Raw genomic sequence first — 10000 nt, forward strand, 5'->3', positions numbered from 1 at the left:
AATGTGAGTAGGATCGCTTAGCCATGCTTCATAATTGGAAAAACGAGCACCGTGGAAATACATGCCACTCAGCCAAAGAAAGATGATGGAGAGTTGGCCGAAATGAGCACTAAATACTTTCCGAGAAATCTCCTCCAAATCACTGGTATGGCTATCGAAATCGTGAGCATCAGCATGTAGGTTCCAGATCCAAGTGGTAGTATCAGGTCCTTTAGCTATTGTTCTTGAGAAATGACCGGGTCTGGCCCATTCCTCGAAAGAAGTTTTGATGGGATCCCTATCTACCAAAATTTTTACTTCTGGTTCCGGCGAACGAATAATCATTGAGTCCTCCTCTTTCCGGACAACACATATAAAGAGACCCGCCAATAGTCAAGAAAAGTAATTAGTGAACTTATGAGAGATGCTTAGAATTAGTTTCTTTCTTTTCTATCTCTCATTTATCTAGTTTCTTTAGTTATTCACTAGAGCAATTATGATCTGGAAGTCGATCCAGGGCAAGTGTTCGAATCTATTATGACATACCCACGAGGCGCTCAACGGACCTTTTTGGGCTTTGAATTAGTGCAAAAACAATTTTTTGTGCAACCTAGTATATTCCTATCTTAATTAAAAGTTTCTGGCGGAGACTACTTTCTGTTTTATTTATGTTTTACTTTACATAGAACATATTACTATTACTCTATTCCAAATCAGGCGAGAGGTCATTACTAAGAGACATTCCGGGATCTATTCTATTTTTAGGCATTTCAAGGTTTCTTTTATTTGTTTTAATAACAGAAAAGAAAAAAAAATATAGAAAATATACATTCTTTACTGTTTATATCTGTGTATCATTTATTCCTATTGTATCGTTTATTCCTATGAAATACCAGACAAAAGGGGGACGATCTTAGAAGTGGTATAATGAAATTCATGAAATTCTTTGATTGGTTCTTCCCAGAGAAACGATCTGTTTTATTTGACTGATAGGGATAACAAACAATTAATTATAACAAATTTGTTATAAGAAATAGAAAAATGTAACAAATACTAAAAAAAAATACTAAATAATAAATACAAAGAGAGTGCTCTTATCTTATTCGAAACGCCTTGTGATTTTCAACCAATTCTGCGCTTCAATATAATTTCCGGGAGTAAGCGCTATAGCTTGTTTCCAATACTCCGCGGCTTGATCGAACCAAGCCTCCGCAATTTCAGAATCTCCCTGCCGAATGGCCTGTTCTCCTCGGTCAGAATAGGCAAGCAAATTCCTTCCATTAGAACCGTACTTGAGAGTTTCCTACCTCATACGGCTCAGTAGTCAATTCTTTTGGTGTCCCACTTTTTTTTTTTTCTCGAGTTAACCAAAAAGGGTTAATTACATAAGTTTCAAACTTGTTTTTGATTAATAATCAGTTTTATCTTTTCTCCCACCTTCAGAAGAATAAAGCGTAGCTGTTCTACTATCGTTAGAATTTTCTGAAAGGTAACTATCTCGGTTTTATATATAAATATATATAGAATCTTTGAAAAAGACCTTCCCTCATAAGAAAGACTTACTATCTTTGGGATCTGATGCTACACCGCTGCTCAATACTTTAGGGGACCGACTCTGTTACATAAGTTGATTCCTAACTTTTGTCTCATATTATGACATAAGTAAGCAGTTCTTATTGTATCGGCCAAAAATCTCGCTAATTGATCTTTACGATGCTTCCTCTATCAATTAGATCCTTTATCCATAGAAAAAAGTATCTAGGCATATTTTTTTCTTCACATTTTGACTTCTATGAAGTTGCTTTTTTTGCTACAGCTGATAAAAATCGTTGTTTTGGACGATGCATATGTAGAAAGCCTATTTCTAGTAAATTTTTTTCTTTTTTTTTTTTTTTCTTTCTATAGTGGAGATAGTCGCACGTAATGACAGATCACGGCCATATTATTTAAAGCTTGTGGTAAGAAGGGGTTTCGTTCTAGTGACCGAAAATAATATTCCAAAGCTTTTGTGTGTTCTCCATTACTTGTGTGAATAAGGCCTATATTATAGAGTATATAACTTCGATCATAGGGATCAATTTCTAGCCGCATAGCTTCATAATAATTCTGTAAAGCTTCTGCATAATTTCCTTCGGATTGAGCAGACATTCGTTACGGTCGTCATTCGATTCAAAGAATCTCCGTTCCAGAACCGTACGTGAGATTTTCATCTCATACGGCTCCTCCCTTATGTTCATAATGAGAATAATACATAACATAGAATAAAAAGGGGAGTGAAATATTCTCATTATGAACTGAGCGGGGCTAGTGTTTTTACAAGAAATCTCTAGCCAACCTTCCTGCAAAAGATCTTTTCTTAACATCAAGCATGTTGATACTAGATAAAAATATTAAGTTAACTCCAACAATTTCTTTGTCCTCAATCTTCCTTAATTTCTAGGAATTAGTCACTTCAACAGTCTTCGATGGTTATACGGGTATCCAAAGTACGAACGAGATGGATGTTTGTTGTCCCAACCATTCCTCTTAGTCCCGATCCCAATAAAGAAAGGGATAATTTCTAACAAAGTTTTTGCGTTGTTGATTCCTAGGCGTAGTGCTTCTTCCTCTATGCCGCCTATTGGTACTAGTGGGGTAGGGTTAACCTGCAATACAGAACCCATAGCCATAGGCATAGGTGTAACCTTTCGTTCAATGCTAGAATTGACAATTGAAGCATTTGAGGCTGCATTAATCGGGGATACCCGACAGAAGGAATTGTTTTATTTATAAACTTCACCTTCAACAAGCGTAGAGTTATTTCAAATCTTTCTATCCCGACTAATGTGTCTTTCTCCTAAGACTTGACAGCGGTAAATAAAAAAATCAAATCACACCATCTCTGTAATAAGTAAATGCCTCTTTTTCTCCCGAAGTTGTCGGAATTATTCGTAATAAGATATTGGCTACAACTGAAAAAGTCTTATCAATAAAATTTCCAGTTATCCGAGATCTAGGCATAGGTAGCAATCCATTTTATAATTTCTTTTAATTACCTCTCATGAGAAAACGATCCCACAAAAAGTAGTTGTACAGTACAAAATAACATAAAAAACAGACTCAATTCATAAAAAAAAAAAAAGATAGACCGATCATTCGAGTCGTTCCAATCTAATGATTTAAGCCGGTATAGATATCAAAAAAAGACGGAAGGGCTGTCTTCACAAACACGAATAAATATATATCTTTATTATTTTTAACAAAGAGTTTTTCACAAAAACAAAATTATCTTTACCTATCCAACAATCTAATATAAATGACTCGCGATTCACTCGGGTTCTGGGCCATAATCATTATGTAGGAGAGATGGCCGAGTGGTTCAAGGCGTAGCATTGGAACTGCTATGTAGGCTTTTGTTTACCGAGGGTTCGAATCCCTCTCTTTCCGTACCTTCACCTAATTTATCAATGTTACGAATCGCAATGTATCAAATCACATAACAATGGATACCTTTATTCCAACAGTTAGACCTTTCCTTTATATAGATTCTCTATTCCTAATATTCCTAATTTCTGCGGTACAGAAAATACTGGAAAAAATGGAAAGGAATGAAAATATCCCTATCGTTCTATGATATATGAATGGGAGAAAAATCTCCCGATCAAGCCCTTACTTTTGATTTCTTTACTTAGGCGACAAGGGGGCAAAATTATCCGAACCCTTGTTATTTTAGTTAGGTTTAAGTCTGACGAGAATAATATTCTACCACTAGTAATTCATTTATTTTCAAGCCAACCCATTTACTATCTATTATTTGATTGACCAATCCTTTATATTGGAATGGGTGAAGAGTCAAATGTTTTGGCAATTCCTCCTGGGGGGATGAATCAAGATAATTTTTAATCATAGCTCTAGATTTTTGTTCAGCTCTCGCTGTAATAATATCTCGGGGTTTGCAGCGATAACTTGGTATATCTACTATACGACCATTAACTAAAATATGTCTATGATTAACTAATTGGCGGGCTCGAGGAATAGTTGACGCCATACCCAATCGAAAAAGGATGTTATCCAAACGCATTTCAAGTAATTGTAGTAAAACCTGACCTGTTGACCCTTTGGCTTTTGCGGCGATACGAACATATTTAAGTAATTGTCGTTCTGTAAGACCATAATGAAAACGCAATTTTTGTTTTTCTTCTAAACGAATACGATATTGAGATTTTTTACCGGAGCGTGATTGATTTCTAAGATCGCTCCCGACTTTAGGCCTTTTACTAGTTAGTCCCGGCAAAGCCCCCAGACGACGTATTTTTTTGAAACGAGGCCCTCGGTAACGTGACATAAAAACTCCTTATTTTCTTTTTATTGTTTTTGAATTTTCAGAAACCTAAATTAAAACTGAACTAAATTAAAACTGAACTAAAGGATAAATATGATAAATGAAGCAAAATCTACTATCTACTAAATTAGTATATTACAAATAATAATGAGTGGATTGTATCAATATCCGGACCTTATTCCTTATTGTATATATACCAATAATGTATATAGAAAAAAAAAGGTTCTTTTCTTGTTCTTGATTTGTTCTGCAGAGATTTAACTACTCTAACCTTTATTCATATTATTCCTAATTGGAAGTTCCTACCACATAATAATCGGTCACCCTCGGAAAAAAGGGAAAGGGGCCTTTTCAATATTCTTTGATTTAAAAAACATTATCAATTATGTAAAAATTAAACAAATAGAGAAAAGCCAGCTATCGGAGTCGAACCGATGACCATCGCATTACAAATGCGATGCTCTAACCTCTGAGCTAAGCGGGCTTACATAACAGAAATTGTACATGTATAGGAATTTAGTAAACTAATGGAATCTTGGCTATTAATTTTTTATTCTTTTCATTCTTAGTTATTCATAATTAATTATTATGAATATAGAAAAAAAAGAAAAAGAATTGATCGTTCGAGTATTCAAAATTGCACGAGAAAAAAAAAATGAGAGCAAGAAAAGTATATGTAATGAATGTGGTATATATACATCTATATTGAATTGCGGATAGAGAAATGATAGAATCCTTTCTGATTAGACTAAATAAGGGTCTCTGATAGAGATAAAAGAAGATAGACAAGAAATAAAAAAATAAGAGGAAAGACTTTTTATAGGAATCGGTATCTAATGACTTCAACAGTTCCAGTAGAATAGAAATGAAAAAAGGGGGATAATAATAAGATCTTAATTTCAAAACAAAAAAAGAGGGGATATGGCGAAATTGGTAGACGCTACGGACTTAATTGGATTGAGCCTTGGTATGGAAACTTACTAAGTGATAACTTTCAAATTCAGAGAAACCCCGGAATTAAAAATGGGCAATCCTGAGCCAAATCCTGTTTTCCGAAAACAAACAAAGTAAAGACAGAATAAAAAAAAAGGGGGGGATAGGTGCAGAGACTCAATGGAAGCTGTTCTAATAAATGGAGTTGACTGCGTTGCATTAGTAAAGTAAAGAAATCCTTCCGTCAAAACTTCAGAAAGGATAACCGTATATACATACGTATACGTACTGAAATACTATCTCAAATGATTAAGATTAATTAAGATTAATAGGAGCCCAAATCCGTATTTTTTTTATCTTTATATGAAAAATGAAATAAAAACAAAATTGTTTTGAATTGATTCCAAGTTGAAGAAAGGGTTGAATATTAATTGATCAAATCATTCATTCCAAAGTCGGATAGATAACTGATTAATCGGACGAGAATAAAGATAGAGTCCCATTCTACATGTCAATATCGACAACAAGGAAATTTATAGTAAGAGGAAAATCCGTCGACTTTAGAAATCGTGAGGGTTCAAGTCCCTCTATCCCCAAAAAAGGCCCGCTCGACTCCCTAATTATTTTTATCCTATTCTCTCTTTTCGTTAACGGTTCAAATCTCATTATCTTTCTCATTCATTCGATTCTTTCACAAACATATCCAGGCTGGATTTTTTTTCACAAGTCTTGGAATAGATATGATACACATACAAACGAACATCTTTGAGCAAAACAAGAATCCACATTGGGAATTGGAATGATTAACAATCAAAATCATTATTCGAACTGAAATTTACGAAGTCGTCTTTTTTTTTTTCTTTTTATTTTAAAAAAAGATACAAAACATTCCAGGTCTGGATAAGGCTTTTAGAATACTTTTTCGTCTTTTTTTTACTTTTTTTTAATTGACATAGACCCAAGTCGTTTAGTAAAATGAGGAAGATGACGCGTCGAAAATGGTCGGGATAGCTCAGCTGGTAGAGCAGAGGACTGAAAATCCTCGTGTCACCAGTTCAAATCTGGTTCCTGGCATTGTGTATGAGTATCTATTCTACAACTTAATTAAATTAATTGATATAGATCTGATATAGATCGACATGCATATTCATTAATAGTATAGATCATGATATATACTTAACTTATCCATCTAGATGTCTGTAGATAGAACCTTTTTAGATGAGCAAAGAGTTTATGTTATAAATAAAGAGTTTCTATTATAAAAAAGTATATAAAAAAAAAAATTAGATTATGTTTCGTTTCCTCTTCTTTTTTATTTGATTTGTTCATAATGTGTGTGTCTCCTCTCGGTCAAAAAGAATGTTAATACTTCATATAGATTCGAAAGGTTAAAGTTAAATTAGTTAGTTAAAAACCTAAAAGTCTAGTCTATAGGAGTTGAAGGGTGTAAATATCCAAGATTCGTCTCAGATACAGTATAAATAGAATCTGATCCTCTTTCATTTCTTTATTTTCTTTCATATTCTATTTTTTCATTCTCTCCTATGTTATGTGACTTTATATAGCTCATCTAAGTAAGGGATGTGCGCGGTACAAAGTTCATGATGTAGAATTCGTTTAGTTCATCCTATTAGTTAGCTCGGCTCGTCCGAAATCAATATCTTCAAAATTTGAGAATTCAATGAATTCCTAATTGTATTATTATTATTATTATTTTTTTAGTCTATCCATAATAATATGAATGAGACTTCAAAAACTCTGTTGATCTATAAGAGAGCGTACAAATATTCCTTGAATATCTGGAGTTGTAACACTGAAGCTTAGTTTCTTATTATTCAATGAGCATCTTGTATTTCATAAAAATTGGGAACAATATAATCCTTACGTAAGGGCCACCCTATCCAACTTTCCGGCATTAAGATACGTTTCAAGCGTGGATGATTATCATAAAAGATTCCCAGCATATCATAAGATTCCCTTTCTTGAAAATCCGCACTTTTCCAAACCCAGAAAACAGACGGAATTCTAGGATTCTTCCTTGGGGCAAATACTTTTATACATACTTCTTCTGGTTGATCTATATCATACTCTATTCTCGTAAGATGATATACACTAGCTAACAGCCCGCCCGGTGCTACATCATAGGCACATTGCGAACGCAGATAATTGTAACCATATACATATAAAATGACAGCAATGGAATGCCAATCTTCGGGCTTTATTTGTAAAGTCTCTATTCCTTGGTAATCAAAACCCAAAAATCTATGAACTAGCCCATGTTTGACTAGCCAAGCAGACAAACGACCCTGCATCTTTTTTCTCTCTCCCGCATTTTTATTTGTATAATTATAATATAAGTATTTCACATTCACGATGAAATTTATGAAGATTGACTTGCCCTTTGTTATTCTGTACAAACGAATCCTTCCTCTAATTTACTAATTCGTTGGACGATACTGACCTTTTATATTTGAAAAATGTTTCCGGAGGGATCTTTGAAGTAGACGGCGATTGATAGAGTAATTCTTGATCATAATTTCCAGTATGAGTAGTGCGTTCAATATTAAACTTGTGATTAGTAGTAAAACACCGTTTCCCCGGTTGAGACCTAATTCGATCTTCATAAATTTCTCGAGATATTTTTTTACGAAGTTTTGTTATAGCATCTATAACCGCCTCCGGTTTAGGTGGACAGCCTGGCAAATAGACATCTACAGGAATTAGCTTATCAACTCCCCGAACAGTACTATAAGAATCGGTACTGAACATCCCCCCTGTAATTGTACATGCCCCCATAGCAATAACATATTTTGGTTCAGGCATTTGTTCATATAATCTCACTAAAGAAGGAGCCATTTTCATGGTTACGGTGCCGGCTGTTAAAATCAGGTCCGCTTGTCTAGGACTAGATCTTGGTACTAGCCCATAACGATCAAAGTCGAATCGTGAGCCTATTAATGAAGCAAATTCAATGAAGCAACAACTGGTACCATAGAGAAGTGGCCATAAACTGGAGAGTCTTGACCAATTTGAAAGATCATTTGATGTAGTTGAAATAACTGAAATTTGAGTTGTTCGATCAAGTAAAGGAAACTCAATGGAATTCATAATTTTCTCAATGTTATTTTTTTTCATTATTTTTTGCGGAATATTCAAGAGCTAAGACCATTCTAATGCTCCTTTTCTCCATGCATAAACTGAACCAACAATTAGGATAAGCACGAAAATGAAAGCTTCTATAAATACGGATAACCCCAATATATCGAAACTCATTGCCCATGGATAAAGAAAAACTGTTTCAACATCAAAAACAACAAAAACTAGAGCAAACATATAATAACGGATTCGAAATTGTAACCAAGCATCACCCATTGGTTCTATACCCGATTCATAACTAGAAAGTTTCTCCGGCCCTTTGCTAATCGGGGATAAAACTCCGGAAATTAGAAATGCTAAAATAGGAATAACACTTGATATTATTAGAAATGCCCAGAATATATCATATTCGTAAATCAGAAACATAGGCGCACTCCTATGAATGTGGAAAATATACTAGATTAGTCGAGTCGAATTGGAATTAATTCCTAACTCATCTATAACCGGTTAGTCAAAACAACAATTTATTTTGATTCAACCACCTAGTTTTTTTTGTTTGCTTTGGTATATGTCTCGTTTCAAGATTCGTCGACTATAATTTTTCCATTACGTTTACTTCAATTTTTGAATTTTTTTTCGATATTGATATAATATTGATATAGTATAAATAGATATTGCTCTTATATAAAATATAAAGAAGACCCCCCCTTCCGCCTTTTCACTTCACCTTTGATTCTCTCTAAAAAAGAGGGAATTCAAAATATAATTCTCATTTTTTGTTTAGTTGTTTAGAATGTCTAAATTCTATTAGAATTTTTTCTTTTTTTTTATTTTTTTATTATTATTTTAATTTTCTATTATTTTAATTTTAATTTTAGAAATTATTTATTTTAATTTTCTATTATTTTAATTTTAATTTTAGAAATTATTTATTTTAATTTTCTATATTATATTATTATTCTATATTCTATATTTATATTCTATATCAAATAATATTGTTATTTATATTAAATATTATTATTTAATATATAAATTATTCTATTATATAGAATTTAGAAATTTATATATTTATATATTATTTTATTATATTTTATTATTATTTTATTTATTTAAATTTTTTTAGGGCTATACGGACTCGAACCGTAGACCTTCTCGGTAAAACAGATCAAACTGATTTTTATCAAAATGATTCGAACTTTTTCAAAGACCCAACATGCATTTTTTTGTTTTGCATTGGGCTCGTTCATTAACTGATATAAATAATCCGTTAGTCTACCATAATTCTCTTGGCAGAAAGATAAGAAGATGGCTCCGTGTGCTCTGATTTATGTATTCCGATCCAAGAGCACTACCAAAGTGTTTCAAAGAAGAGAAGGGTTATCCTGACGTAGGTCTGCTTTTGGCTTAGATCAACCTAAGTTAAATGGAATCTCCATCGCCCCACTTCTGCTTAAAGAATCCAATATGAAACTTCATACACCTTAAAGTTCATAGGATAGGACGAAAAGAGAATTTTTGAGGTTCTTATACTCATTATGCCTAGCATTGAATAGACTGGGTATTCACCTTATCAAGGTCTTAAATCAATAATCAATGATGGGTTCTATTGGGCGTCTAAAAAGGCACCTAAATTGGACCGAACCTTTTGTGTCAGGCTATTGTTCTCTTGTT

General features: G+C 33.3%; 6 protein-coding genes and 5 non-coding genes across 11 annotated transcripts in view; 3 read left to right on the forward strand and 8 right to left on the reverse strand. All coding sequences in view use genetic code 11, as the record gives it.

The window, feature by feature from the left end:
- psaA (photosystem I P700 chlorophyll a apoprotein A1) overlaps positions 1-324 on the reverse strand; it is a 2253-nt gene extending 1929 nt beyond the window's left edge. Inside the window, exon 1 of the mRNA in view lies at positions 1-324. This exon is cut by the window's left edge and continues 1929 nt beyond it. Coding sequence (YP_004327662.1) covers positions 1-324 — 324 coding nt within the window.
- A 754-nt stretch (positions 325-1078) lies between these two features.
- On the reverse strand, positions 1079-2979 carry ycf3 (photosystem I assembly protein ycf3). Its single transcript has 3 exons — positions 2854-2979; positions 1900-2127; positions 1079-1231 (listed from the first exon to the last, which is right to left on the reverse strand). Exons 1-3 carry the CDS (start codon positions 2977-2979, stop codon positions 1079-1081), a joined length of 507 nt encoding a protein of 168 aa, YP_004327663.1.
- A 339-nt stretch (positions 2980-3318) lies between these two features.
- trnS-GGA lies at positions 3319-3405 on the forward strand. Its single transcript has one exon. It is a non-coding gene; the product is annotated as a tRNA-Ser (tRNA).
- A 292-nt stretch (positions 3406-3697) lies between these two features.
- rps4 (ribosomal protein S4) lies at positions 3698-4303 on the reverse strand. The gene has a single exon. It carries the CDS (start codon positions 4301-4303, stop codon positions 3698-3700), a length of 606 nt encoding a protein of 201 aa, YP_004327664.1.
- A 408-nt stretch (positions 4304-4711) lies between these two features.
- On the reverse strand, positions 4712-4784 carry trnT-UGU. Its single transcript has one exon. It is a non-coding gene; the product is annotated as a tRNA-Thr (tRNA).
- A 431-nt stretch (positions 4785-5215) lies between these two features.
- Positions 5216-5829, forward strand: trnL-UAA. The gene is made up of 2 exons: positions 5216-5252; positions 5780-5829. It is a non-coding gene; the product is annotated as a tRNA-Leu (tRNA).
- A 405-nt stretch (positions 5830-6234) lies between these two features.
- trnF-GAA lies at positions 6235-6307 on the forward strand. Its single transcript has one exon. It is a non-coding gene; the product is annotated as a tRNA-Phe (tRNA).
- A 761-nt stretch (positions 6308-7068) lies between these two features.
- ndhJ (NADH dehydrogenase subunit J) lies at positions 7069-7545 on the reverse strand. The gene has a single exon. It carries the CDS (start codon positions 7543-7545, stop codon positions 7069-7071), a length of 477 nt encoding a protein of 158 aa, YP_004327665.1.
- Positions 7546-7663: 118 nt separating this feature from the next.
- On the reverse strand, positions 7664-8341 carry ndhK (NADH dehydrogenase subunit K). Its single transcript has one exon. The coding sequence runs from the start codon at positions 8339-8341 to the stop codon at positions 7664-7666; it is 678 nt and encodes a 225-aa protein (YP_004327666.1).
- A 51-nt stretch (positions 8342-8392) lies between these two features.
- On the reverse strand, positions 8393-8755 carry ndhC (NADH dehydrogenase subunit 3). Its single transcript has one exon. It carries the CDS (start codon positions 8753-8755, stop codon positions 8393-8395), a length of 363 nt encoding a protein of 120 aa, YP_004327667.1.
- A 694-nt stretch (positions 8756-9449) lies between these two features.
- trnV-UAC overlaps positions 9450-10000 on the reverse strand; it is a 662-nt gene continuing 111 nt past the window's right edge. Inside the window, exon 2 of the tRNA in view lies at positions 9450-9486. This is a non-coding gene — a tRNA (tRNA-Val). The remainder of the gene's footprint in view (positions 9487-10000) is intronic.

The sequence above is a fragment of the chloroplast genome of Hevea brasiliensis (assembly GCF_030052815.1).
Source record: "Hevea brasiliensis chloroplast, complete genome".
In the NCBI taxonomy this organism is placed as follows: Eukaryota; Viridiplantae; Streptophyta; class Magnoliopsida; order Malpighiales; family Euphorbiaceae; genus Hevea; species Hevea brasiliensis.